The 24985-nt window shown below is 40.8% G+C and overlaps 1 protein-coding gene across 3 annotated transcripts; it reads right to left on the bottom strand.

Annotated features, from left to right (window-relative positions):
- ACSL5 (acyl-CoA synthetase long chain family member 5) lies at positions 1–20160 on the bottom strand. Of its 3 annotated transcripts, XM_049811125.1 has the most exons (22): positions 16732–16872; positions 15437–15550; positions 12005–12190; positions 11348–11456; positions 10593–10657; positions 10413–10514; positions 9980–10079; positions 8581–8759; positions 7852–7884; positions 7582–7633; positions 6955–7028; positions 6424–6501; positions 6083–6217; positions 5484–5618; positions 5313–5408; positions 4713–4785; positions 3716–3804; positions 3519–3635; positions 2928–3071; positions 1863–1964; positions 1414–1485; positions 1–998 (listed from the first exon to the last, which is right to left on the bottom strand). In XM_049811125.1, exons 3-22 carry the CDS (start codon positions 12158–12160, stop codon positions 858–860), a joined length of 2052 nt encoding a protein of 683 aa, XP_049667082.1. In that variant the 5' UTR covers positions 12161–12190; positions 15437–15550; positions 16732–16872; the 3' UTR covers positions 1–857. The 3 variants fall into 3 exon arrangements, with proteins under 3 accessions (XP_049667082.1, XP_049667084.1, XP_049667083.1); XM_049811127.1 differs by lacking the exons at positions 15437–15550; positions 16732–16872 and adding an exon at positions 20055–20160; XM_049811126.1 differs by lacking the exon at positions 15437–15550.
- Between the last annotated feature and the right edge of the window lie 4825 nt (positions 20161–24985).

The following is a 24985-nucleotide window of genomic DNA, read 5'->3' as shown; positions in this document are numbered from 1 at the left end:
TCAGTTTGATTGTGCAGTTACAATTTATTGCATCCTATATCCTTAGGAATGACAGCTAAAGTTTTCCACTTATCTGGCTCAAAGTTGTAAGTGTAGAGGCTTTATAACTGCCATTGCATTTGAGAACATGTGCAAAAACTGATCCAGTGCCTCCCCTACTAGAGTATAAAGCATACATAATTTAGACACACATACCTTATGAACCAGTTGATGCCAGACTACTCATTTTCATTAAAAACAAGCTATACTGTGTGGTCTAGGGCTAGGAACAGGAAATTCACTTCTCTATTTGCTGAATAGATGTTAAGCTCCAATTCATATTATGACAGCTTGAGGCGAGACAGGTTATAGCGTCCTGAGTGGAAACTGAAGTGTTTTTTTCCTGCACTTGGTTTTTTAACTATCTTTTAACTATCTTGTTTTTTTAACTACCCCAAAAAGACCATGTAAGTGCGTGAAAGAGTTCAGTCTGATTGTAGATCAATCCCCAAAAGGTCACAATAGAGTTCATAGTTGGAGCAGGAAAACAAGATTTACTTTTGACAGTGAGAAGTGCATACAGCTGCCTTGTAAAGGCTAAAGCTCTTGAGTGTTTTTGCACTTCAGTCAGAGTCCAAGGAATATGAAAGTTCTGGCTTTGCCTAGACAGCTGATGCTTAGTCCTGCAAGATGTGAACGCTGCCAGTTGTCAGTTATAGTACAGCCATCTTCGTCTGAAAGTCATTTTTCCCAGGATACCAGAAACAATATATTTAAGTTCTCCTTGCTCCCCTCCACTCATGCCTGTGTTCTCCATAGGTCATGTAGTGTCACAGATTTGTTTGGATACGCCCTGCAGTTTAAACAAAACTGGTCGCTTATTCCTGCACACTTGAATAGAGGGCCTCAATCTGCTTCTGGAAGAGTTTAACAAGCTCTGCTCGCTTTGCCTTCAGCGTTGGTGTCAAGAGTCCATTTTCTACAGAGAACATCTCTGTGTGAATGTACAGGTCTTTAACCTATTAAAATAAAATAGTTTAGCACATGACACATAATTACTTAGAGGACAGTTCTTCCCAGCTTCCTTGAGCTCAGTGCAAGAACTGAGCTCTAGTAACTAAACTGGTTTTTGATGCAGGTCAAACTCCTTTTGACTGACACAGCAAGAGGATAGGCTGGAACTACAGTACAGCTCCTGCAGCCTGTAGTGAACCTCCACTCCGTCTCATGGCAATTTCTACTGTTGCCCTGTGCAGCCACCTGTCTTGGTCCAGAGAGGCAGCCAGTCAATGTTTCAGGGCCTACTGCAATCAGTTGTCCAGGACAGCTGCCTTAGGTCCCATCCTGGCACAGTCAATAACAGGAATGAAGACCTCCCAGCCATTGCATTAGCAATACAGGTGCTCGTGACAAGCAAGCTTTGGAAGTACTCACTTGTTCAAAGGATTTAAGGCCAGCCTCTTTCCCCAGTCTAACCATATCTTCTAAAATAGCTTTCTTCACTGCCTAGAAGAAACAAGAGCAAGAGCAGAGTGAGTGAAGCTGCCATTTTGTAATTGCAACTCAAGACCATACCCATTGCCCAGTCAGTGAAAACTGAGGTTGGCAAGAATACACATACATATTTCAACATTCAAGATTTCTCATATTAAGGCCGCTACAAGGTCACATCTGTCTTCTCATTGAAAAAGAAACAGTGATAGCCCTTGAAACATCAAGAGACACTTATACAGTTTTTACTGTAAGGCTGCTTGCATGACTCACCCAGCATTAAGCCAATTTAATTTAGAAAAAAGGTGGGCAGAATGAAGTCAAAGCAATGCAAGATTGGACTTCAGAATCAAATTCTATCTATAACGCACTAAAAACATAAAGCCACTCACTGGATTTTTGCAGATGTCTTCATAGGAACCTTTCACTCCCAGTTTTGCTGCAAATTCTGGAAGTGTCTCAGGATCAGGAACCACTATACCTATTAGAAAAGACTGAAAACAAGTGGAAGTAGTCATGGTGAGACCAAGATAAGGCATCTGAATTTACTTTGATTGTCTATGTGAACTTGATTGTGGACAGTAGCTCTATAACAAGCTACATCTACATTCCCATCCATTTCCAGAGTTTGGAAGCTAGCTACAAGGACTTTCAAGTCACTTATCTGAGTTCTGACAGCAGTAATTGCAGTACTGATGCAGTTTGTTATGTGTGCTGAATGCTCCAGCAATTACTTTTGGCTGGTTTACAGATTGAAGACTGGCCTCTGCTAGCATTGGTGACATCTCTGTGGCAAAGGAGTGGAGAAACACCCCTCCTATGACGAAAGGCTGAGAGAGTTGGGGTTGTTCAGCCTGGAGAAGAGAACTTGCGGTACTTAAAGGGGGCTTATAAGAAAGATGGGGACAAACATTGGTAGGGCCTGTTGCAATAGGACAAGGTGTAATGGTTTTAAACTAAAAGAGGGTAGATTTAGGCTAGATATGAAGGAGAAATTTTTTACAATGAGGGTGGTGAAACAGTGGAACAGTTTGCCCAGAGAGTTGGTAGATGCCCCATCCCTGGAAACATTCAAGGTCAGGCTGGACAGGGCTCTGAGCAACCTGATCTAGTTGAAAATGTCCCTGCTCATTGCAGGGAGGTTGGAGCAGATGACCTTTACAGGTCCCTTCCAACCCAAACTACTCTGTGATTCTAAACTATACAGAGCTACAGAGCTGAGCTGACATACTAATCCCATACAAGTAAGTTATTAGTCTCTACCCAACATGTAACTTGATGCCAAGATCTCCTTTTCTTTGGTGTCAATAGGTCCAAAAGGATATTCCTATAAACACGGCACTCTCAGGAACAGATCTTGTTCAAGGACTCTTATATATGCATACATTTGTCCCCTGATCTTCCAGAACTCATTGTGGGAGAAATCTTCCAGGATGCTCACTCCTAACATCACTTACCCTCAGGCTTTCCCCATGCACAAAGACCTGGGCTACAGGAGCACTTCTGATATAGACATTTTCTATCTTCTCTGGAGCAATATATTCTCCTTGTGCAAGTTTAAATATATTCTTCTTCCTATCAATGATCTTCAGTGTTCCATTCTAGAAGTTAAAGGTGGAGGCTGTTAGTTTCAAGTCTCTGTCTTGCTTCTATAAGAAGTAGAAGGTAATAGGTTTGGGTTTGTTGTATGAAAGGCACATGCTACTCTGGAACTCGTCTTTGCTCTCTACAGAGAGAAGGGGCACTTCCTCCAATTTCTCCAGTTAGCTCAGGACACAATTAGACAGCTCCTTTATTCTCCTCTGACAGAAACCAAGACACCTTGTTGTTCTTCACTGTGGAAGTGACATAGTCTTAACTACTGGCCTAGCAGGTGTTATTTGAGATCTTGTAACCCAATTGGTCTTTGGAGCTTTGCCTGGAGTTACTTGGTCAATGATAACAAAGTACCATGTAAGGCTTTTATCCTAGAATTCACTTCTCCAGATTACTGTAAACTAGCCAGGAATTCACATCCAAGGGATGGTTTGTGTTAAGCAATTACTCACTGGCAACCATTTCCCTATGTCTCCAGTGTGGAGCCAGCCATCTTTATCAATTGCTTCTGCTGTCTTCTCAGGGTCTTTCAGATAACCCTTGAACACATTTGGTCCTTTAATGCAGACCTATAGCAAGCACAGAACATTGTTAGTCACGAAGTCTTATGTTTCAGTATTTCTTGACACACACAGCAGATGGTACCTACCTCGCCTTCATTGTTAGAAGAGAAGTAGTTCATTTCTTCCACATCATCTAGTTTTATGATATTACAAGCCAGAGGGGCTCCAACATGGCCTAAGAGAAAAAAAAACAAGGACAGTTATGTTTTGGGGATTCTGCTAGCAGTTGGCCCTATTTGATCTAAAGCTAGAAAGACTAGGTCTTGAAGTGAAATGGAAGAACTCAGGTGTCCCCTACATATGAAAGACTTGAGTGATAGTAGATACTTAATGGCTTTTTGTTCACTGCTTTAGCAAGAACCAGTGCTATTTAAAGGAGTCTGACACCAAATGTTCAAGAAAGTTATTATAATGCCATTTTTAGACAGTTAATGCAGGATAAGTAGTAGCTAAGTCTCAATGCTTAGAGCCATTTATTGGTGTAAACAACCACACCCACCATATACCACACTTGCCTCTGCAGAATTGCCCCACAGACCCTGGTATTCATTTGCATTTCATCCTCATTATGCTCTGCCATTACTGTGTTCTCACAGATAGTGACCTGAGCTTGAACTTAGAATACCTAATATTAAAAACATCCTTGCTATGATGAAAGCTAAATCTTCAAGGTCAGGTAGTTCTTCAGGAAAATAGTCAAGTATCATCTCTGATATTTTAGTCATAATTCTTTGAGTAAAACAAGTTATTTGGGAGCTAAAGCTAGTTTCTTAAAGCCTTTTAGGAAGTCCTTGTCCAGTTTGGTCAGGTCTGTACAGACACTCCTTTCCTGTAGACTGGAACAGGGTCTAAGCTGACCTACCTCACTTTACATAATAGATCCTTGCCTACTTTAGTCAAGAATTTTGGTACCTATTAAGCATGCAGGTGACTGTTGCTACCAAGAATCACTTTGAAGTTAAGTACCCAGGATTTAATTTTTACTGAAATAAAAGCAGTAGAGCACCTAAGCTTGAGTGGCAGCTCAAGTTGACAGCTGGGGGCAGGGGGGGGGGGGGGGTGTCCAAGTCTGGGCTACCATACCTGTTGTCCAGTCTCCAGGCATTGAGAAAGTGCATCCAGCTGAGCATTCAGTCTGGCCATAAGCTTCAAAGATCTGTGTGAGAAAGGATGAATATTCTTTGAACATCAAGTCCTTGGTGTGAAAGAGCTCAGTTTCAACTATGCCTATGCTCAGGTTTTCTTAGGAAGGAAGGCAAGACAATCTTGGCCTTTAAGACTTCTTGGTCTTATTGGTGTAACCAGATGTTCTTCAAGTTCACCTATCCATACCTTGCTTTGGTCACCTCCTTCTCCGAACTCTGTTCTCATTGGGATCTCATTGACTGCCAGGATAAGCCACAAAGCTCAGAGGCAGCTGCCTGGCTTTGAGTGCTGTATGTTCCTATTTCTGCTGCTCTGTTCCTCTTCCCAGAGCCTACAGGATAGGTTTTTGGCAGTGTAGTCTGAAGCCAGCCCTGCAGAATTTTGTTCCTGTTTCAGTTAACTCAGATCAAGTAGCCTGTAAATACTGAAGACTGACAGCAATCTCCCCAGGAACAAGCTGGGCTGGACCACAGCTTATCATTGGTCACTTATCTAGACATAATCAGGTCTTACTTAAAGAAAAAAAACTCAGCTTACCTGACAGCCTAATGCTGCTCTAAGAAATGTCAGTACAGAAGGAGATATAGGGGCTGCACCTGTCACCATTATACGCACTCTTCCACCCATGGTTTCCTGCAAGTGAAACAGGAGCCATCAGATTCTCCCAATACTACATTGCTCAGCTTACCTACACTTGGAATAACTTACCTGAACTTTTTTGAAGATTAGCTGATCCCAAATGCTGTCATTTCGAATTATGCCCTGTTTTATTTCAGCCATCTTCATAATCACAGCAAAGTTTAACAGGCAACGTTTCACTGGGCTCTTTGCACCACTTTGTATCTGCAAGGAAAAAGTGTCAATAACTCACATCTGTCCCTCCAGTTCTTGCTTTGTCAGGAGGCACCATATCTTACTGTGATGTTCTAGGGTCTGTCTTCACTTCTGCCATGGTCTAGGATACGAAGCAGGGGGTAATACTAATTTGTGTTACTGTTGACATACTTCAGCCATAGCTTTGAGGGATATGGATTCTTTTAGCTTTGCACTTGCTTCATTTGCATTCCAAAAGTAAACAAACTTTTTGTCTCTGAACCGCAACAGACTTAGCCCAGTCATGACTGGATACACTGTTCTTCTACTCCAGGTCCCAGGACTCTTTATCTCCTCAGAAAGGATTTTAAAAAATTCTTTCTGCTAAGGAGTAGTTAACTAGTGGTGATGTCCTGATGCATTCAATATTAATTTAAACTTGTATGCATGCTTAAATATAGACAAAGATGATTTAGCTAAAATTGCTCACATACCTTGTCATATATTCTATTGAGCAGTCTTGGTACAACTGGAAATAGCGTTGGCTTCAAGGTTTTCATGTCATCTGTTAGCAGCTTGATGTCTCCTTGGAAGAAGCCTACTTTTGCTCCACAGCTGTAGACCACAGTCTAAAAATTGACCAGACTAAGCTTAGTCAAGGATAATTCTTAGCTTCATTACCCATAATTATTTGTCTATGGAAAGCAACATGATTTTCAGTGCCCAGTGGTAGGAAAGTTCCTGTGTGAATAGCCTTTGAGGAAATACAGAATGTTATCATACCTTTTACTATAATGTGATTTATAGAAGCTCAGATGCATACATCTGTACGTACCTGTACAACTCTCTCAAACATGTGAGCCAAGGGAAGATAGGACATGGTGATATCTGAACTTGTACACTCAACTGTGTTCTAGAGGGGAAAGAAATAGAAGTTAGCACCCCCTATGCCTGCTTGAGTTACTCTTAAGTAGGAAGTGAATAAAGTTTGGATCAGTTTGAGTTCTTTGAAACAGAAACTTCAAATTACTGAAGTAACTCAGGCTTATCCATCACCTCTTCAAAATTTGCAGCTGTAACTCAGCCATACTGGATCAAGATTAGTTTTATGTTCTAACAAGACTTGAAATAGGGTAGTTTAGTACTCTGGGCATTTAGGACTCGCTCATTCTAGAATAACTTCTCTGTAGAAGTTCTTGTTCAAGGTTAAACCAAGTTTCTTGCCATACTATTGTCCCATTGAAATATGGGCATTTGCGAAAGGATGAGTTTGCTGGGAGTGAATGGTTTGCAGAAAATGCCTACGTTAAAGCTAGTTTCATGACTAAGTGACATAGCCTAATGATCACCATTAGCAGTAGCTTACCTCTGTGCTTCTAAGGAAGGCAGCAGCATTTGCAACAACATTTTGATGTGTCAGCATGGCTCCTTTAGGGTTACCTTTGGAGAGATCAAGTAAAGTCAGCTGTGGCTCTGACTGCTTCTGCTGTCAGTTTTCCATGTCTTGTTTGGCTCAGTTTGAACTATCTTGGTATTAGGCTCAGTCATAGTATGCATTGTCTTAAGAGATCACAAATATGCCTCATCTTGAGTGCTTTCATCTATGAATATTATATAAAGGAAACATCTACTGAAACAGCAGAGTAATTAGGAGTAGCATAGAGAATGCTGAAACAAGATGTTTCGCTAGCCCCTGTGGATCAGAATACAGACACAGTTAAACAACCAATCTTTTTAACATTAAGACTTTTTTTCATAGGGTAAGACAACACCAATTTGGCTATTCTTCCCCCCACCTCTAAGAAGCTTTGTCTTATTGTACTTGACTTGTAGTGATAACATCCCAAGTAAAACTGCAGTAGTGGCTTGACACTATTCTAATATACTGTTTTACTTCTGTTGTTAGCACTTCCTTTTTTTTGTGCTGGAAAGCTATTTTTTTCAGCACAGGGAAATTGTTTTAGTAGGGAAGCATCACTATATAGTCTCTTACCTGTGGTTCCACTGGTAAAACACACAACGCAAAGATCTTCAGGCTTAGGAGGCTAGAGGGAAGAAGCTACATAAGGTCAACAGTCTAAGGATTGTGTTGCTTATCAGTATTTACACAGACTTCCTAAAGTGGTATGAACCAGGAATTCTGTTTGGAAACAGCAAGACAAGATACAAAAAAAATCCTGCCAGCCTCCTCTACTAGCAGCATGGCAAGAGGTCTTTTCAGAGACTAGTTTTGCAAGTTTATAACTGTTCCAGAGATACTTACAACTGGTTCTCTGATGTTGTTTCTTCCCAGCTCCTGTGTTAGAGAGAAAACACAGCTTAACAATTGCAACAGAAAGATGTGCAATAACAGTAGATGAATAGGTAATTGCATTTCAAATGCAACACTTGTTTTTACTTTGCCTCTTGATACTGTCTCAGAGAGAGATGCGGGTCTTCCTGAATTTAATACACACAGCTTGGAAAAGCTGACTCCTGGGGTTGTAGAAAGCATGAATCTGAGTATGTAGAAAGTGATCAGAACTACTTAAGGAATTTGGAAGTCCTGAGAGTGGAGATACTTTATCTGGTGTAGGCCACATCTCTTACACTTCACATTTATGCATCATATCTGGGAGATTAAGCCTAGTGTTGGGATATCAAAGCAGCCAGTAATCTGCACTTACAGTTTCAATTAGACTCAACTGCCAGCTTGGAAGCATGATAAATCCTGTTACAACTGCACCATGAATTAAGCTAAGGAAGTCTTCAGTTTAATGCAGACTGACTGTCCACAACACACGGACACAATTTCAGTTAGTGGTTTGAACTCTGCAAGTCCCTTTTTGCTGAATATATCAAGTGTCAAAATGACTGCTCATCAAGATCTCAGGTACAGGTGTGACAACTGGATAATGCTTACATTAAGTGCCATTGTTGCCAGAGAAGGTCCAGATGTCTAGCTGGCAAGGTATTCCTCTGCAAGATCAAGCAGAAGCCTTTAGTCACCTACCTCAACCTCCTGCAGTGCTAGAATTTCAACTCCCACTTTAGCTCCTCTGTCCTTGAGCTCTTTATCAAAAAGATCCATGAGAATGATAGTCTTCAGACATGGGGTCTTTTCTTTCTCACAGTTCTCAAGCAAGATCTGTGCCTTCTCGGGCTTATCACAGATCACTATGCTTATGTCAGCTACAGAAAAGAAATTACATTTCAGAAGTCTTTTTAGAAGACGTGAGGCTAGTGAGTGACAGCTCAGTAGCACATACATTTAGAACACGGCATTGGTTTGTTCTGAAACCACTTGCATTTGTTCATATGAATTCAGTGGCTGGCTTACAATGCTAAGAAGGTTCCTTCTACCATGGCCAAGTGATTGGGCAAACTTGAGTTTCTAGCTATACAAAGTGAGGGCAAATGCCAAGGAATTGAAGACAAATACCTTCAGTCACAGTAAAGATAAGCATTTAAACTTTTGGTATTGCCATAAAAGCTCAGAATTGTCCTCACTGATTGTTTAGGTTTAGCCATCTTCCTTAAATATAAAGAAATTTGGACCTGTTTCAAAGAGGTAGCTAAAAGTATTGAGTTAATGCCTCAGCTTCCCTGCATGTGCAAGGGTTTTATGCAATTACAAAAGCATTTCCCCTGAAGTTGGCAGAGGAATTGGATTTGCCTGAACATGCTGCTTCCCTGTTAGCCTAGTAAGTCACAGCTGTGGAGTCCCAAGGCAAGACCTGTTTGCAAGGTTCACCAGCATAACTGTTAAAGTGATTTTGCTTGGCAAATCCTATTTATGGGTTGGATCCCAGATCATTGTGACAACAGTGGATATTTTTTTCCCCCCATATCTCTCCTAAGACTGGGGGAAGAAAGTTTGAAGATTTATTCAAGCTTCCTCACCAGTTTCTTCCATGATGGCATGATAGTTGTTGCTTCTGTAGAACAACGGGCCCTAACCGGATAGATTGAACAGATTAAAGCATATCTTTACCCCTCCTTCCTCCACTCTTTACATCCTGCAACTTTAAATCAGAGACACACATCTAGTCTTAATCTGCATGCAAGCCTGTCTACATTGTCTGATTGTTTGGCAGTGTGGGAGTTCAAGATTGCAAAACCTCAAATAGCAAATAGTTGAGCACTCTGCAAGATGGTCCACAAGATCTAGCAGGTCTTCAGTGGACTTGCACTCAAGACCCTAGGAGACATAGGAAGCCCACTGGCTTCTTCTAGGCTTTGAACCATGTTCCTTGCAAAGCAGCTTAATTTGCCAAAATTGTCTCTAAAAGTATAAAAGCAGTAATGTTAAAGCTACTCTGATTTTTGCATCAAATTCCCTTGAACTTCAGCCTTCTCAAAAGAAAGCTTCTTAGAAAAATCATTATGAAATAATGGAAGTCAATAGTTACCTTTGTTAACAATATATATAATGGCCTCTGGCCCCAGAGTGTCATAGAGTGGAACAGCAACCATTGAGTAAGTGTAGCAGGCATACTCTGAAATGATCCACTGAAGAGAGAAAAATGGTACAGCTGAGGAAAACTAGCAGCTCACAAGACGGGATTACCTACAGATTTCATACAGTTTGACTAGCCCATGCACACATTAGTAGTGGGGGATGTGCAGGGAGCATGTCCATGAGATTCTTAGAGTAGTGAGAGTTCGAAATCATTGTATTGCATGCCTGGAATGCTATGTGCTCAGTCAGTAATAAGGGAACTGGAAAAGGAAAAGCCAGTTGTGATTGTTCCCCATGTGGCCTCAAGCTATTTAAATACAGACCTTCCTCTCTCCCCAGGGTGTCAGAATATTCAGGGAAAGAATATTCAATTTGTTGCTTACCTCTGGCCTATTCTGAGCAAAAATGCCAATAAACTGGTTTGATGATTGTTTGCATCCTTTCTGCAGAAGCCCTGATCCCAGGTATTGAGCTCTGTCCAAAACCTGTAAAACAGTTTTCCCCCACTTTAGTGTTACAAGACAGTATCCCAATTTAAATCATTTGTCATGTACAATACTCACCTGTTTATATGTCAGCCACTGATAAGGTTGGTTGGGTTTCCTGTAGCCTAAACAGTTGCCATTTCCTAATGGAAGAGTTCAGAAAAGCAATTGTAAAGCTCGGTACTGAAGTTGTGTAGCACTTCAATGCAACACTTTAAGTAGGAAATATTTTCAGTCATCCAGCTAACTGCATGGACCATGCAAATGCACAGTGTCCATAGTTAAGCACTCTGACCAAACCAAGACTGTAAGACTGTTGGCTTTATCCTTACAAGCAATACTTCCAAGATCTGATGATATTTTTCCATTTCACAACCCACAGGAGACTGAAATTGCTTGCAAGCTATCACATATAGCCCACATTCATGGGACCCCTGAAGCCACATGTGTAGAAATTCATTCCTGTTGTAAGCAGACAGTAATTTTACACTAAACCCCACATCATAAGGCAAAGTAGAGGTGTTTCCCCCCCAAGTCTCTCTGATGCTTGGTATCTGCTGACTCTTCACTGAACTCCACCATCTTACATTTCAGATGTTTGTTCCTGCCCAGTCTGCCAACTAAGACTACTTCTAAATCAGTGTGTGTGTATGTGTGTGTGTGTGTGTGGGGATAAATAATAAATATGGTCACTTTGTATCCACCCCACAGAAAGCTAGGAAAGCTTTTGCTAGCCTGAACTATTACTACAGACAAAAGGCAAGGCAAAAGAGCTTGGAATAATTTTATTTACTTGTGATAGGCAAGTACTAACTAGCAGATGCAAAGCTTACCAGAAGCATGCAGTCCTCTCTGGAAAACTTCATACAAGGTTTTACCATCTTCAAAGTAGTAAGAAAGCAGGTTATTATCTGTCAAGAGTGCACCTCTTCTGGCTCCTCCCTAGGAACAGAGCATAGTTATGGAACCGTGCAGAACAGATGCAATGATGTCATTTGTTCCTCAGCCATTCTTCCAGCAATCCCCTTTAAAGCATTTCAGTAGCATTGCATTGTTAGGGAAGTCTCATTTTCCTTCCTGATTTTGATCTCCTCAGTCATCAGTCACATGCAGAGGAATTTTCTAGGTGGCCTAGATTAATATTCAATTACAGGTTATTAGAGAGAACTTGACTAAGATTGAGTGCTACCACTTGCCTAATTACATGAAGTCTACCACCAGCCTCAAAGCATTTAAAATACAGAAAAAAGTCAGTAACAGCCAAGGCTGTCCGGCAAAAAGCCCACCTAATCCTGTTGCCAAGAGCTGCTGTTTCTCACTCTTAGTGTCTTAAGACTTCCCTTCTCCCCACCATATTGTTGAGTTGTACACCTGGGAGAGAAGGCTGTATGTATCAGACAGGAGAGTTTCCACTGATACCGAGTCAGAATGGATCAGTATTCAGATTAAGCTCAAAAATAGTCCATGCCCACAAGCAGAGTAAGTATTACCTCAATTCCTATTGACTGCTTGTTCAAGTCAACAGGAGGCAAAACAGGTTTTGGCCTGCTTATCACCCACAGGAAGATGCCAGCTCCAAATACAATCAGACTAATCAATGCTGGTGTTGGGAGCGGTGAGAACAAGACTTGAAGTATCCAGATCATTGTGCTGGATCAGTGGAGCCAGAGTTGAACCTGAAACAAACAGGAGGATTAGTAGACATGAGTTAGAATCACTCACTACCTATGAGCCATGGTTACTTAAGTAGTTTGTTAAGCAATACTACAAATCATTTCAGCAGTTTGCCCCTACAGAGTCCTGGTACCATAATGAAGCACGCTTATGCAATGCTTTAAGCCTCTTAAAAGATCTCAAGTCACCTGTCCCCACAAATGTTAATCCCTGCTGCATCCACCTCCACAAAAAGCTGAAGCCTGATTAAGTCAGAGGAGGAACAGATGTCAATTCTTTCTATTCAAGAGTAAAAATCTGCCTGGGGAAAACCAGCATGTAGTTTCCCAAATTAAGTATAACCAAAAAATGCCTACAGTTCAGTGACGTGAGTAGTGGAAGTAAGAAAACGCCTCAATATTATAGCTGTCTAATAGGAGGGGGTATTGCTAAAATAGTAGGGGTATTGCTAAGTTACCTTACATACATAAGTCTGCAACACAAGCAGTATCTTCAAGATCAGCTGCTCTTACTGGAAAGCAGGGTTTATGCTGGACAAGTATTTCAGATAGTGAAAGCGTGCTCAGCATGAAGTACAGCACAAGTCAATACTGTGAAAGTTACTTTCCACTGGGAAGTGGTGACCTGGAAGTCAATGCATGCAATGGAAGTCTGGCTGGGAAATATAGAAGCAGTTCTGCTGCTTGCATCCTCCAGAGTCTCTTCCTTCAAGGGCAGGGAAGCAAAAATTGAGAATGCAGGATTTCTTATAAGAGACAAAGAGACATCTACCTCAGCCTCCTCCCTTAGAAACAAGTACTTTAATCTGTAAAATGTTCTGGTACATTTAAGATTGAATGGCCAAAACAAATCTAGCACAGGTGACTGCTTTTTGTTCTGAATCAACTCAGATCTCACCAACTTATTTTTGCTAGTATCTAAATAGCTATGCAGGACATGACACATCACACTTTGCAAGATGAATAACCACACCCTTTCGAATTCCTTCATACAGAATCAAGGGAACTGGGTCAGTAGATAGCAAGTCAGCTAGCAACTAACTAAATCCCTGTACAAGAATACCAGGCATTCTGGAGCAATGCGCTCCAGTTACCCTTTGACTATAATTCCAAGAAAGTTGAAGGTATTTTCCAGTTAGTAAACTCAGCCAGGCCCCTAAGCCAGAATTTGAGTCTCTGAGCCCAGACTGAGCAGAGTTAGATCACCCATATCTGGTTTATGGCTTGTAGTTTTCAGTTTCCAGTGGCTGCGTTAATCAGCAATCCTAATGTTCTCTAGTGAGGACAATTGTCTGACCTTTTTGTGGTAAGGATCAGAGAACCCACCAACCCCAAATGTTCCATGCAGCAGCAGATAAGTCACTGAAAACCTTTCTGTCAGGGTGTTCTCATCTCCCCACTGACTCGCATGCAAGGCAGTTTCTGCCAAGACAACTAGGATGACTGAACATCAGGCTCTGATGGATAATGGTGCTCGAAGCAGAGAAATCAAAGTTCAGAGAGAACACCTGATGAAATTGAGAAATGCCTGAAGATGATTAAATGCAGCAAAGCTTTTGCCTTCAGATTCTGAATGGATTTCACAAGTCTCTCGCATAGAGAGAAAGAGAAACCAGACACTAGTCTAATCCCAGTGTAACCTAACCAGCATCCCTATAGCTAGTCAAGGATGATTTTCAGTTGTAAGCCAAATGGATTTTTAATTTAAAGACAGACCTGTTGGCGAGTTTATCTCTATAAAGCCTGGGAAGTATTGCATGCTCATTTGCTTCTAGGTTGGGTTTTTTTTTCCGTAACTGTCTTCATTAGTCCTCTTACAGCACTGAATGAGGCTATACATGTGAGAGTCAAAACCTAACATCCTTTAAAGCTACAGAAGTTAGTGTTGTGTTAAAAAACCCACAGATACCTAGATCATCTTTGCAATACACAAAAAAAAAGCTTTTCATATCTGAAAGACTGTTTCTAATTCTCCTACTTTATAAATAGAATAGTAACAGCGTTTTGCTTTTACTTTCCAACCATGTTTCCTCAGATGGGTTTTAGTCACTCCTATCAAAGTATGTAAGGTGTGTTATTCAAGCTGTGGTGAGAGAGTGACAGCAAATTTGTCTCAATTCCCATCATTGGGACAGTTGTTTCCTATACCTAGAGCTTCTGCTGTAACTACTTGTCAAATACAAGTCTCTGCTAGTTAATTACCTCTGCTATCCTCCAAAAGCTATTTAATCCTGCTGTCCTTAAAGCAGAAGAGCCAGCAGAGAGTATAAGAGTCTGTACTTGACAGAGTTTTCTGTCCGTGGGAAGAGAACAGCTCTACCCTAGATCTGTCCTATGGAGCAGCTACAACCGGAGCTTAACAAATCCAAACGGCCCGTGCATACATAATACCTGATCTATATCAACTGAGTGGAAACTCAACTCCGTGCAGCACGAGACAAAACCAGGGCATTTTTGACAGACACCAGCTTGCACTGCAGGGCAAGTCTGAGCACCAGCTGCTTTCTTAAGTGTGTGGGGGCAGGGGTGGAGTGCTTGAAACCCCTGAGTTTGGAAAGGCTTGGCTCCCAGTGACCAGAAAGATACAAAATGCACAGGATGTCTCAAACCACCTGTTAGGCCCCTTGTGCAATAAGATGCTAGACAGTTAAAGTCTACTTAGGTTTTCTGCCCTGATCAATGGTCAGGGATAAGATGCACTAGGCTCTGGAGTGCAAAGGCTTAGTTTTTATCAGAAGAGATTACAGTCATATCATTTACAGCCTTGAGTTCAGGAGTACATGTTCTCATTTCTACTGTATGCCCCCCCGCACAACATCTACAACAATTCTGTCACTAGCTAGAAGGAATGAAACAGTTATTCTCCATTCTTCCCAAGTCAGGAGATTCTATCCACTGGAAAGTAATTGAGCTTTGTGCCTCCAAGCATATAAGTATGAAGAAAGAAATCAGCATCATCTCCATGACAGTAGTTCTTTACAGACAGTAAAACAACCTCTGATACTTGCACAATTTCAGAAGCAACAGTCATGCACTCCCTGGGAAAATGTTTTCTAGAATTATAGTCTTTGTCTCAAGTTTGCCTAAGAAACAGTTTGTGTATGCTTTTGAGGTGATCATGAGAACTTCTTGATCACCATTAGTAAGGTAACATTCTTTCCAAGCAGCAGGAGTGGAGTACAACCAACTACACTGGGGTCACTAATTAATTAGTTAACCACTAGTAGCTGACTCTTTATATTTGCTTACACAGTGCAGCTCTTTGCTGGTGTCCTGCAGATGTGAGCCACTGTGGCAGTTCTTACTCCTTGGAAGCATTATATCCCATCTTCCTCCAGCTGCAGCAAGAAGAAGTCTTGTGTTCTGCGGGGTTTAGGAACATCTAACTTTTAGCATCCAGAGAGAAGGTAAAGTGCAAAAGCTCAGCAGCGATTGCTGAACAGAGCCATGTAAAAACCACAAAGCAAAATCCACAGTAATGTGCATTAAGCCTAAGATATACTTTAGTTAGGCTTTGCTTTCAGAGTAGCTCTTGTGAAAGTCAGAGCCAAACAGTTCAAGCACCCTTTGATCTTGCCTGAGAAGCGCTCTGCTGGGGGTGGGGGGGAGAACGAGGCCTCAGTAACTTACTTTCAGGAAGTATAGTGCTCTGTGGTTTGAGACTACGTGTTACAGGCTGTTTCTCGGCCTTGCTTATGAAACCTACTGAACTTGGGCTTTCAGTATACTTAAATAGAAAGGCCATTTTTTATAAAGATTTTTACTATGTCTGATAGTACTGTCCCTCCACGAGGAGGGCAATGACACCATAACACTGCGTAGAACTAAAAGTAGTTTTGTCAGATAAATTGAAAAGCCAAGCTTTGATATATATTTTTGTATCAGGTTTTCTCCTTGAAAACTACCTACTCAGAAAGGTAGAACATTCAACTAGCCCTTTGAAGTTTTGAAAAATTTAAAAGATGGTCAGTATAATGGGTTCTGTTACTGTTTATCCTATTAAATAATACAGGATAACATTCTTGTAAAACATGCATGCATCAATGTTATATGAATAGGAAATTATCTCTAGACACACAACAAGCATGGTTTAAAGAGCTAGAACTAAAGCTCAACTTGAAAATTCACATAGAACTCCTAAGAAAGCTAGAATATCATCATTAAGCACCTTACATAGCCACACAGAGAAAAGGCAGCACTAAAAACTTGTAGATACTAATGTCTTATCACCACATATTATTACAGCACTTATACTATGAAGAGCAAAGAGCAAACATATATCTGAACTTAACTCAGCCTGAGGTTAACATCTAACTGATAGCATACTACCAGAGATTTCTTAGCAGGCTCCTGAAAAAACTCATTGTCTTGAACCCTGCAGCTAATCACTGCACTTACATATAGGTTATAGTAAAGCCCATGTAAGTAACAACAAGCAAGCCCATTAACAATAAAACAAAAGTAGAACTTCATTACTTATACAGAAAATATTTCAGAGCAAATGCAGAGATAAGAACCAAATGAAAGAGATCAAAAATACCTACCATTATGAAGATGGGGTAGGAAACCAACCTCGGAGCCTCACCAGCACAGTAGCAAACTAACACGAATTAGGTAACACTCATGTTAAAAACTACAGCTAGTTCCCTCTCCCCAGTTTAAATAAATCAGCAAGCAAAAAGCATGCTGGGAAGGGAGCTTGTAAATGGGAGGAACTTGCACAGGGGAACTGAAGTGGTTAGAAGAAATAAAAATAAAATACGGAGGAAGTTGTTGGGTTTTTTGTTTGTTGATAAAAGGAGCTTGAAGTTTACACATTTTGAAGAGCTAGGTGAAAAGCAGACCAAACCCTTTTGAAATTGTATTTATTGTTTATAATCTATTTGCTATTATTTTCTCTGTGTATAAAGCTGTTCTCTCAAAAATAGCAATTTTCTCTCTATAGCTACATGTACATTAAGTTGAGAAGAGCTTTGTAGCCTGTAATGCTGACAAAATGCTTTGAGTACAGTATTTCTCATATACTGCTGGAACATACTTGCTAGTGGCTAGATCCTAGTTTCTGCTGCTGGTTTTGGTTTATTTGGTTTTGGTGGGGTTATTGTTGTTGGGTTTGTTCTGGGTTTGGTTTTTTTTTTCTTACTCAAAAGCTACCTACTTCTTTCTGCTGTGGTATAGACTTACATATATGTAATTATTTGCACAAGGTAGCAGTGAATCATGTTTCAAACTTCAGTTTTGTTTCCTGCTATGACAGGGATTTTCTTCATGGTTTTACAGTTGCATTTCTCTGTTTAAAAATTTATAGGTGCTGTAGTTTCCCTTTTTCTCTCTGATGCTTGTCTAATATAACTGGAATTTTCCAGCAGGTTTGGAGGGCTGGGAAGACAGTAGCTTCACCTATCTCTCTTCTTTAGTGTCTTGACCTCAGATCTTGGAATTGTTTTCCCACTTAACGGTTTGCCCATCTGAAAGCTTTTCCACAATGCATGATTTCAGAATAATCTGCTTAGCTAGACTAACTATAGCTGGGATGGAATAACATCGCATGTACTTGCATCTAGAATGCAACCCATCCTGGACCTTAGCTTACTAAAACACATAGCCTCTACTAATTGCAATTGTTTTTATTGCTGCTGTAAACTTTATGCTATTCAGGTAAAGCTAACTTACACTGTAATTGTGGCATTATTTACTAATGCAGATATACTTTTAGGGAATCTGAGGCTTAATTCACTGATTTTGCTGTAATTTTTACAGGAAGATGAAAAAGAAATAGCTTGTTCTACATAAAACTCCTCTGCCTTTGGCTTTGCCTACCCTGACCTGTTCCTGTGGCATTTAAGTGAAGCTGTAAGCTTCAGCTTTAATAGTGCCAGTCAAGGTGCATTTATGCTTAGCGAAAGGCAATGCCTCTTACAGAGAAGGGAAAGAAGGCCAGGCTCCCAGCCCAGCCAGCTCCATTATCACCTTCTTTGAGTGCCTCTGAGGATTTTCCCCATTTAGGTATCTGGCCTTAGGCTGTGATTTTTCCAGGAGGAAGAGAAAAAGCAGTGAATTTGCCCTGTCTCTGATGAGCTGTTGGGTAGCAATGCTGTGTATCTCAGATACGTTGACTCTGTCTGCAGGTGCAAGAGAACATGCCTGCAGCACTGTTGTACCAGAAGCCCAGCATGTGATGCAGAGGTCCCTGAGCTGGTAAGCTTACACTGCATTGCCTGGACTCAGTGGGTGTTGCGGCTCCAACATAATTTGGGTTAAGGGATGCACATAGAAAAGCCTTGGGGAGGATAGCTTCTCCTTAATGATTGGTTCTGTTTAATGCTCATAAATTAGAATACAGCTGATGCTTTTTCCCAAGTGACATTGAAATTTTGAGGCTTTTAATTTTTGATACTGCCTCAAATGATCTGAATAAACACCAGATTTTTATTACAGGCAAAAATCCATTTGTTGCTAGTAATTCTCTGCCAAAAAATAAAGCAGTCATGAATAACTCAACCTTTGCTGTTTTTTGTACATGTATATAAAATGTATACCTCCATCTTTCATACCCGTTAGCAAATTAAGATGAGCAATAGGTTGAATACATGTATAGAGAGTTCAAGTTTTTTCCTTTCTGTCTTGTGACTGTCACAAGAGGTTTGCGTAGAGGATGGATAAGATGAACTTTTATAATAAACCTTAAGGTTATGGCACTACATGAGCTTTTGCTTTCCAAAGATGCCAAAAGAGCCCATCTACCTATAGCAAATAGCAGAGGATATAAATAAATGAAGGGGAAGCATTAGCTCAGTGTAGTTTTCTCTGTTGTCACTTCAAGACTTGGATCTAAATTTTGAGTCTGTGGGAAGTGTGGGCTCACTTCATTTGAAGGTTTTTTGAATTCCAGTTTGTTTTCTTAGTGCTATGAAAATAATAATTCTTTATTGCTCTGCTACACTTTTCAAGGGCAGCCTTCTGGCTTTTTTAAAGCAAAATAACTGCACAGGGATATAAATACTCTTCTCGGAGCATAAGTGGGTTCCTTAGAGAAGGTAGTACAGACAGGACAATGGGTTTAGGACTTGGAAGAGCAGCATGCTTTTTGCCAGTTCTCTTACTTGCAGCTTGATTTCTGGTTAATCTTTGTCTCCACTATCCTCTCCTTTGTTACAGCTGCAGCTCTGTACACAAGCAGAGAAGGCTCCATCTCTATAGCTACACCAAGCAGTTGTACCAAGGCGATGGCAGCAGTCTGGTACGCCATGCTCTTAAGATCTGTGGTTTTAAAACATTAAAAAAAGGCATTGTAGCCAGCTTCTGTGTCCTTACTTAGGGATTAAGGTCCTACTGTAGCAAATGTTGCCAATAAGCTTGTGTGTATAAATGATCTAGCATATAACAAGTTTTTACTGACAAGATCTCAAAACCTACCTGTGATGCTGTGGAACCCAATAATTCTTCTATTTCTGGCACTCTTGTTTTAAACATGATTCTGAATGGGAGCCTGGCACTGGTACTCTGTGTACTGTATCTTTAAATAGACATAACTAACAAACTGATAAGAAAATGGCTTCAGCCTGGATGGTAGTCAGGTTTGCCAGTTCCAGCCAGTCTATAGCAACAGGGTGTGTTCAGGTGGTTGCTGCTACTCAGGCTGTGATTTCTCTGTATGCCACCCCTGAGCCCAGACTTGCTTTTTTAATAAGGTGGGGCCAATTACACAGCTGTTGCCTTTAACAGCACACAGTGGGAGTACAAGAGTGCATTGGATCCAGGTGTTGCAGCAAATTAAGACTATTGTCCCACTTGCAGTACTTCTCTGCAGGAGCATGAAGCCTAGTACTCAGGAAGCGTGGGCTCTGATCAGGAGAGATTTGCTTACCTTCCTTCGGCGCTGGTGGAGGGGCTGGTGCAGCTTTCTTCCTTTGCTGCTTTACAACTCCCGGCGGTTGTTCAAGGGTTGGTGCTTCCCCAGCTCCTGTGGCAGGACTAAGCCCCGAATCATTGGTGTGTGGCTTTAATAAACAGGCAACACTGCACCCAGGTAACCTTTGAACCTGCGTTGCAACAGGTTCAAAGGTAAAAAAAATTATTCCTGATCAAATATAAAGAGCAATTTTGGCTGGTTAGAAATGTTAAACATACGACTCTTGCGCAACAGCTTTAGAAGAGAGCAGCACGCTGTGAAAGCTAACCCCAGCCCTGCAAAAGCTGTGCACTTGGGTTTTTAATAGGACTCTCATTTACTCAGAGTATGCATGGGGCACTGAATAAGTCTTGTTCTGCTGAGAAAACCTGCCTCTTAGATTGCGCTTTGAACAAGCAAACATATTCTGATATTTTTCCTTACTGCTTTGTGTAGGGGCCTCTCCTTCATCGCGTCCGACCGCTGAGGCGTGGGTTCCCTTTGCAGCTCAATTGGTCCATGAAGTAGTGTGCTCCTTTTGGTGGGGGCTCTCAGTGCAGTTGGGATGTACAGGGGGCTGGTTATCTTACCATGATGCACCTTCTCTTTTGAAGTTGTACAAAGGGTATTGTACATGCTGGACTGGCAAGTAGGCTAAGCCTGCTTCATCAGAGATTTCTTGTGTTGATTTAAGCGGGTGGGTTTGTTGGTTTGGTTTTTTTTTGTCTTCTTCCATCTGCAAAATGGGAGTAACAGAGCTGCTGTGCTTAACACTGCTTGAGAAAGACTCAGCCGAGTGATGCGGTATGCAAGCTGTGCTGGCTGGTGGAGCTTCTTTGCTTCGCTTCCAAAGGCTGTGGATGTGATCTTTGGAAGAAGGTTTCTCCTCATGATCCAAGATATAAGGCTGAATATCAAATTCGTTTCAGCTCTCACTTAATACTGTCAGGACTGGTCAAGATCATGAAGCTTTTGTTGATCCAGGCCTGGTTTGACTGGTGCTGGAATTTGACTCCTGTATGATATTTGAAGGGTAAACCAATATTAACACTTTTCACTTATGATCTTAAGTATTCTTGGTTGGGGTGGGGGAATCTGCCTGTATCAGTGGACATGAATAAAAGTGGAAGCATCTGTGCCAACACAAATTATCATCCTAGACCTTCAGTTTGCAATCATCTCCTCTAAGTTTTTATAAATTGTCAGTTTGAGGAGGATGAAAGAAAATGAGTGGGATGGTTTCAAACTTGGTGTAAAGAGACGGTACCAGTGTGCAAGTCTCTTGGCTCCAGTCTGTGGTGCAGCTTGCATGTGGGAAACAAAGCAGTCAATTTAATGCTGTTATGAGGTATGCAATAGATACTAATAATTAGTAGCTGGGCAGGTACCTGTTCAGTGTAAGCGGATATTGCCTAACTGCCTCAAAAGAGCTACAGTGACTGACACCATCTGTGGTTTTGGCTCCTAGATGCATCTCACATACCGATGCAGAGGTGGAAGCATAGCAGAGTCATGTGAGGAGGGAACAAAGCTTATTACTCTAGCTAGCTGTATGTGTAAAGCTCTAACTGCTTTTCCTTCTCCATCCTTTCTCCCTGGTACATAAAGTACATGGCTTTTTACCTCTTTTGAACAGCAAATTAATCCAAGTTGTGATGCTTTGTCACCTTTCACCTATATAGTTGCTTCCCAGTGAATAAAGACCATTGATTAGTTCACTGGTAAAAACCGTTCTGGGAGTTCTAAGCAACTCTGAGCAGTGAGTGTGTCATCTCTGACTCGGGTAGGTTGGGCTCTTAATCAAAAGTCTTGCTGAATTGGTAATGATGGGTAACCATTCTTCAGCTTGTTTTGAAAGTAGGTGTGAGAAAACATGTTCACAAGCCCTAGAAGACACATGGGCTTGCATTCAGTAGTGCAGGCTTGTCTGTGTACATTAGCTGTGTTCCTTGTTGTTTCTGAATGAGTGATGCCGTAGTTTGTGATCTCAGTGACCAAAGAACATGACCAATGACATAAAATAGACTAGAACAGCTGTGGAAACATCACCTATGTCCCAGTTCTGAAAAAGAGAAGCTCAAGGTAGACCTACTCACACAGGGTTTTTTCCATAAGTTTGGAAAAAAAATGCTTTCAGTTAATTAAAATGTTGGTAATTTTTCCCCTCAGGACTAAATTACAAAGGAAACAGATGACACATGGAATGAAGAATTCTCTGTAGGCTAGCAGGGGCTCTATGAATTGTACCAAGCTAGTCATTTTCAAAATCTCTGAGCAGGTTATGGCTCAAAATATTATTCAGAGTATTAATTTTTGACAGAAGTGTCTGCATGCACATGGTTTTTAAGCATGTGATAATCCAAATTTTCTTTTGCTAATTTTTATAGGTGCTAGAAAGCTCAATAGTTTGCCTTCTCTGTTTAGATCCATTTTCTGTGTTTATCTGAAGTATCACTAGTCACATTAACATTTCTTTCAAATATCACACAAGCAATTTAATCATTTGCTCTTTATGCAATTCCCTTGACACTTGAATGTGAAGAATATGCACCAAAAGGGAGCAAAAGAAATTGAAAGGAGTGTTTCTTCCAGCTTTCTTCCAGCTCCCTTACTGACAGCAGGATCCACAGGATATATTAGATACCTGCCAGTGAACACACAACTGTGTGGTATCCCTGAATGCTGATTAACAGTGATTCTTGCTGAGATTGTGCAACCAGTCTGAGCTGTGAAGAGTGGAGCTAAAGGTCATTACCACACAAAGCTGGAGTTTAATCACTTCTAGGTAACATATAAGAAGCCTTTTTTTATTGGTCTTGTGAAATCTACTCAAATGCAATAGGCTGTTGAGTGATAAACATGAAACAAACTCTAACCCTTCAGCCTAAATAATTGCCCTGACAGTAGAAAAGTTTGGTGTCAGGATATTATAAGTCATTCTTACTGTGTTAAAGCATTTGTATAAAAGGGATGGATGTGTAGTTAAACTGTTTAGATCAATTAATGAAACTTCATATTTGAATACTTGCAGTTGCTCTGGGGTGCCCAAGAGCAGCTGCACACATATTTTCTTGGGGGGTACGGGTGCTGCATAAAATTGAAGGATCTGACTGAATTTGCTGCTTCCACGTTAGTGCTGATAATCTTGAATTCTCCTCTCTCCATGCAGAGCTCGAGTGGCATGTCCCAGTGTCTATGGTTTTAAACCCAGACAAAACAGACTTCTAAGATAACTGTAGGTGTTAAATACACACAAGTATGAACTGGCACCAATCACTTCGCAGGGACTAAAAATATCTGGTTTATATCCTGACTTGCTGACTCTTAGCATAACTGACAGATAATTCTACTGATTTTGACTGGAAACTATGTAATACTGTGGATTTACATTGATCTATTTGGGATCAGAATTTGTCCCCAAAAGACTAGTTCTTCTGAGCTCTGACAGAGAAGATATTTGGCATTGATTGCTTCTGTTCCATCTGATAAGAATCATAGATGAAAAATTAATGAAGCTGTCTCTGCATAATTTCCAACAAAGTAAAGCCATTCCTATCTCAAAAGCACAGAATGCCATATATCGCATGTTAACTCTGGAGACCATCCAGCACACATGCTGCCTGGCTGCATGGCTGTGACAGCAAGGCTTTGATGAAAGTCTGTGGACAGATTAAATTATCAGATCTTTTCCTCCTCTAAAAGTTGATGACATAATGGCAGCTGCTCAAACATGAAGTGGGCAGACACAATGGATACAAATGAGCTTAGATCCAGCTTGCCGCAACTCATGAAGATTTCATGGTATTTAACTCCTGGTGAAAATGAGACCTGCCTACCAAAGTTGAGGGTGTGCTGACATTTTGAAGCTCAACCCAATTTTGTTGTTGTGTTCATGCAGAGCTTGGCTTCCGCATCAGCTCCAGACTTTCAAATCCAATCCTGAAACACAATCTAAGAACTGAGGCTTCTGATTCATTTGTTTAGTAGTTTTCATAGTTTGGCTCTGTTACTCTGCCTACACATTTACCTGAACATTTTCCTGTACTTAACCTTCCCAGGATAAATTGTGGGCAAGAGAAGCAGATGTGACAGTTTCTGAACAGAGACTTTGACTATTGACCATTCAAACTGGAAGTAAAAAAAAATGGACCAACTCTTTCTTGGTGACTTTAGACTTTGGATCTACGGACTAATAAAAGAGAAGAAAGCTAATGTTCAAAGTGAGCAATATCTGACGTGTAATATTTAGATGAGGAAAGTTTAAAGACCACTTGGATTGCTTCTGAGTGTTATCACAGTGCTGTAATTTGTTTAGATGGTTAAACTTTTGTTGAAACAACCAAATTCTATTTCTAGTATACATAGCCATGAAGATTTCATTTGTCAATGTCAGTCCGGAGTAATTTAGCTGAACAAGAGAGCCAGCAATTTTTTTTTTTTTTTATTATTTTTTTTTGTTTAAGATACCATGCTTTTGATGGTGGATTAGTAAATACATTGGTTTGCTAAGATGTCTGCTACAGTCCTTCATGTGTTGTGTCTTGGACTTCACCTGTGCTTAACACAAAGGATAAGCCTTGGAGTTCAGCTCTTGTTCTGATATGCTGAGGAGCTGGGGTTCTGTTCTGATATTCTGGGATCCATCTCTAATTTAGCAACTCTATAATATAGGGGCTTTTTTTTTCCTTTCAGACTAGAGATAATGCCATTTATGTTGATGAGGTGCCATTATAAACCAATACAAAGCTCACCTGTAACAACCAGCCTCTAAAGTACAGCAGATCATCTGATTATACATTATTATTGGAACAATGCAGAATGCCTATGACTTTCTGAAATCTGTTCTTCCCACTTGCACTTCAGCTCAAGCTTTGACTGAGTCAGTTTTGTCCCAATTAAAGACCCAG

The sequence above is a fragment of the Accipiter gentilis genome, chromosome 9 (assembly GCF_929443795.1).
Source record: "Accipiter gentilis chromosome 9, bAccGen1.1, whole genome shotgun sequence".
NCBI classification, from domain to species: Eukaryota; Metazoa; Chordata; class Aves; order Accipitriformes; family Accipitridae; genus Astur; species Astur gentilis.
Note: the sequence above shows the minus strand (reverse complement) of the source record. Positions and strands in the feature narration are given on the sequence as shown.

Coding starts and splice junctions, on each gene's coding strand:
- ACSL5 (XM_049811127.1), bottom strand. CDS start 12,160: ATGATCTGGATACTTCAAGTCTTGTTCTCACCGCTCCCAACACCAGCA. Junction 10,515..10,592: donor AGTGGCTGACATATAAACAG/GTGAGTATTGTA, acceptor ACTGTTTTACAG/GTTTTGGACAGAGCTCAATA. Junction 1,486..1,862: donor AAGACATCTGCAAAAATCCA/GTGAGTGGCTTT, acceptor TGTTTCTTCTAG/GCAGTGAAGAAAGCTATTTT.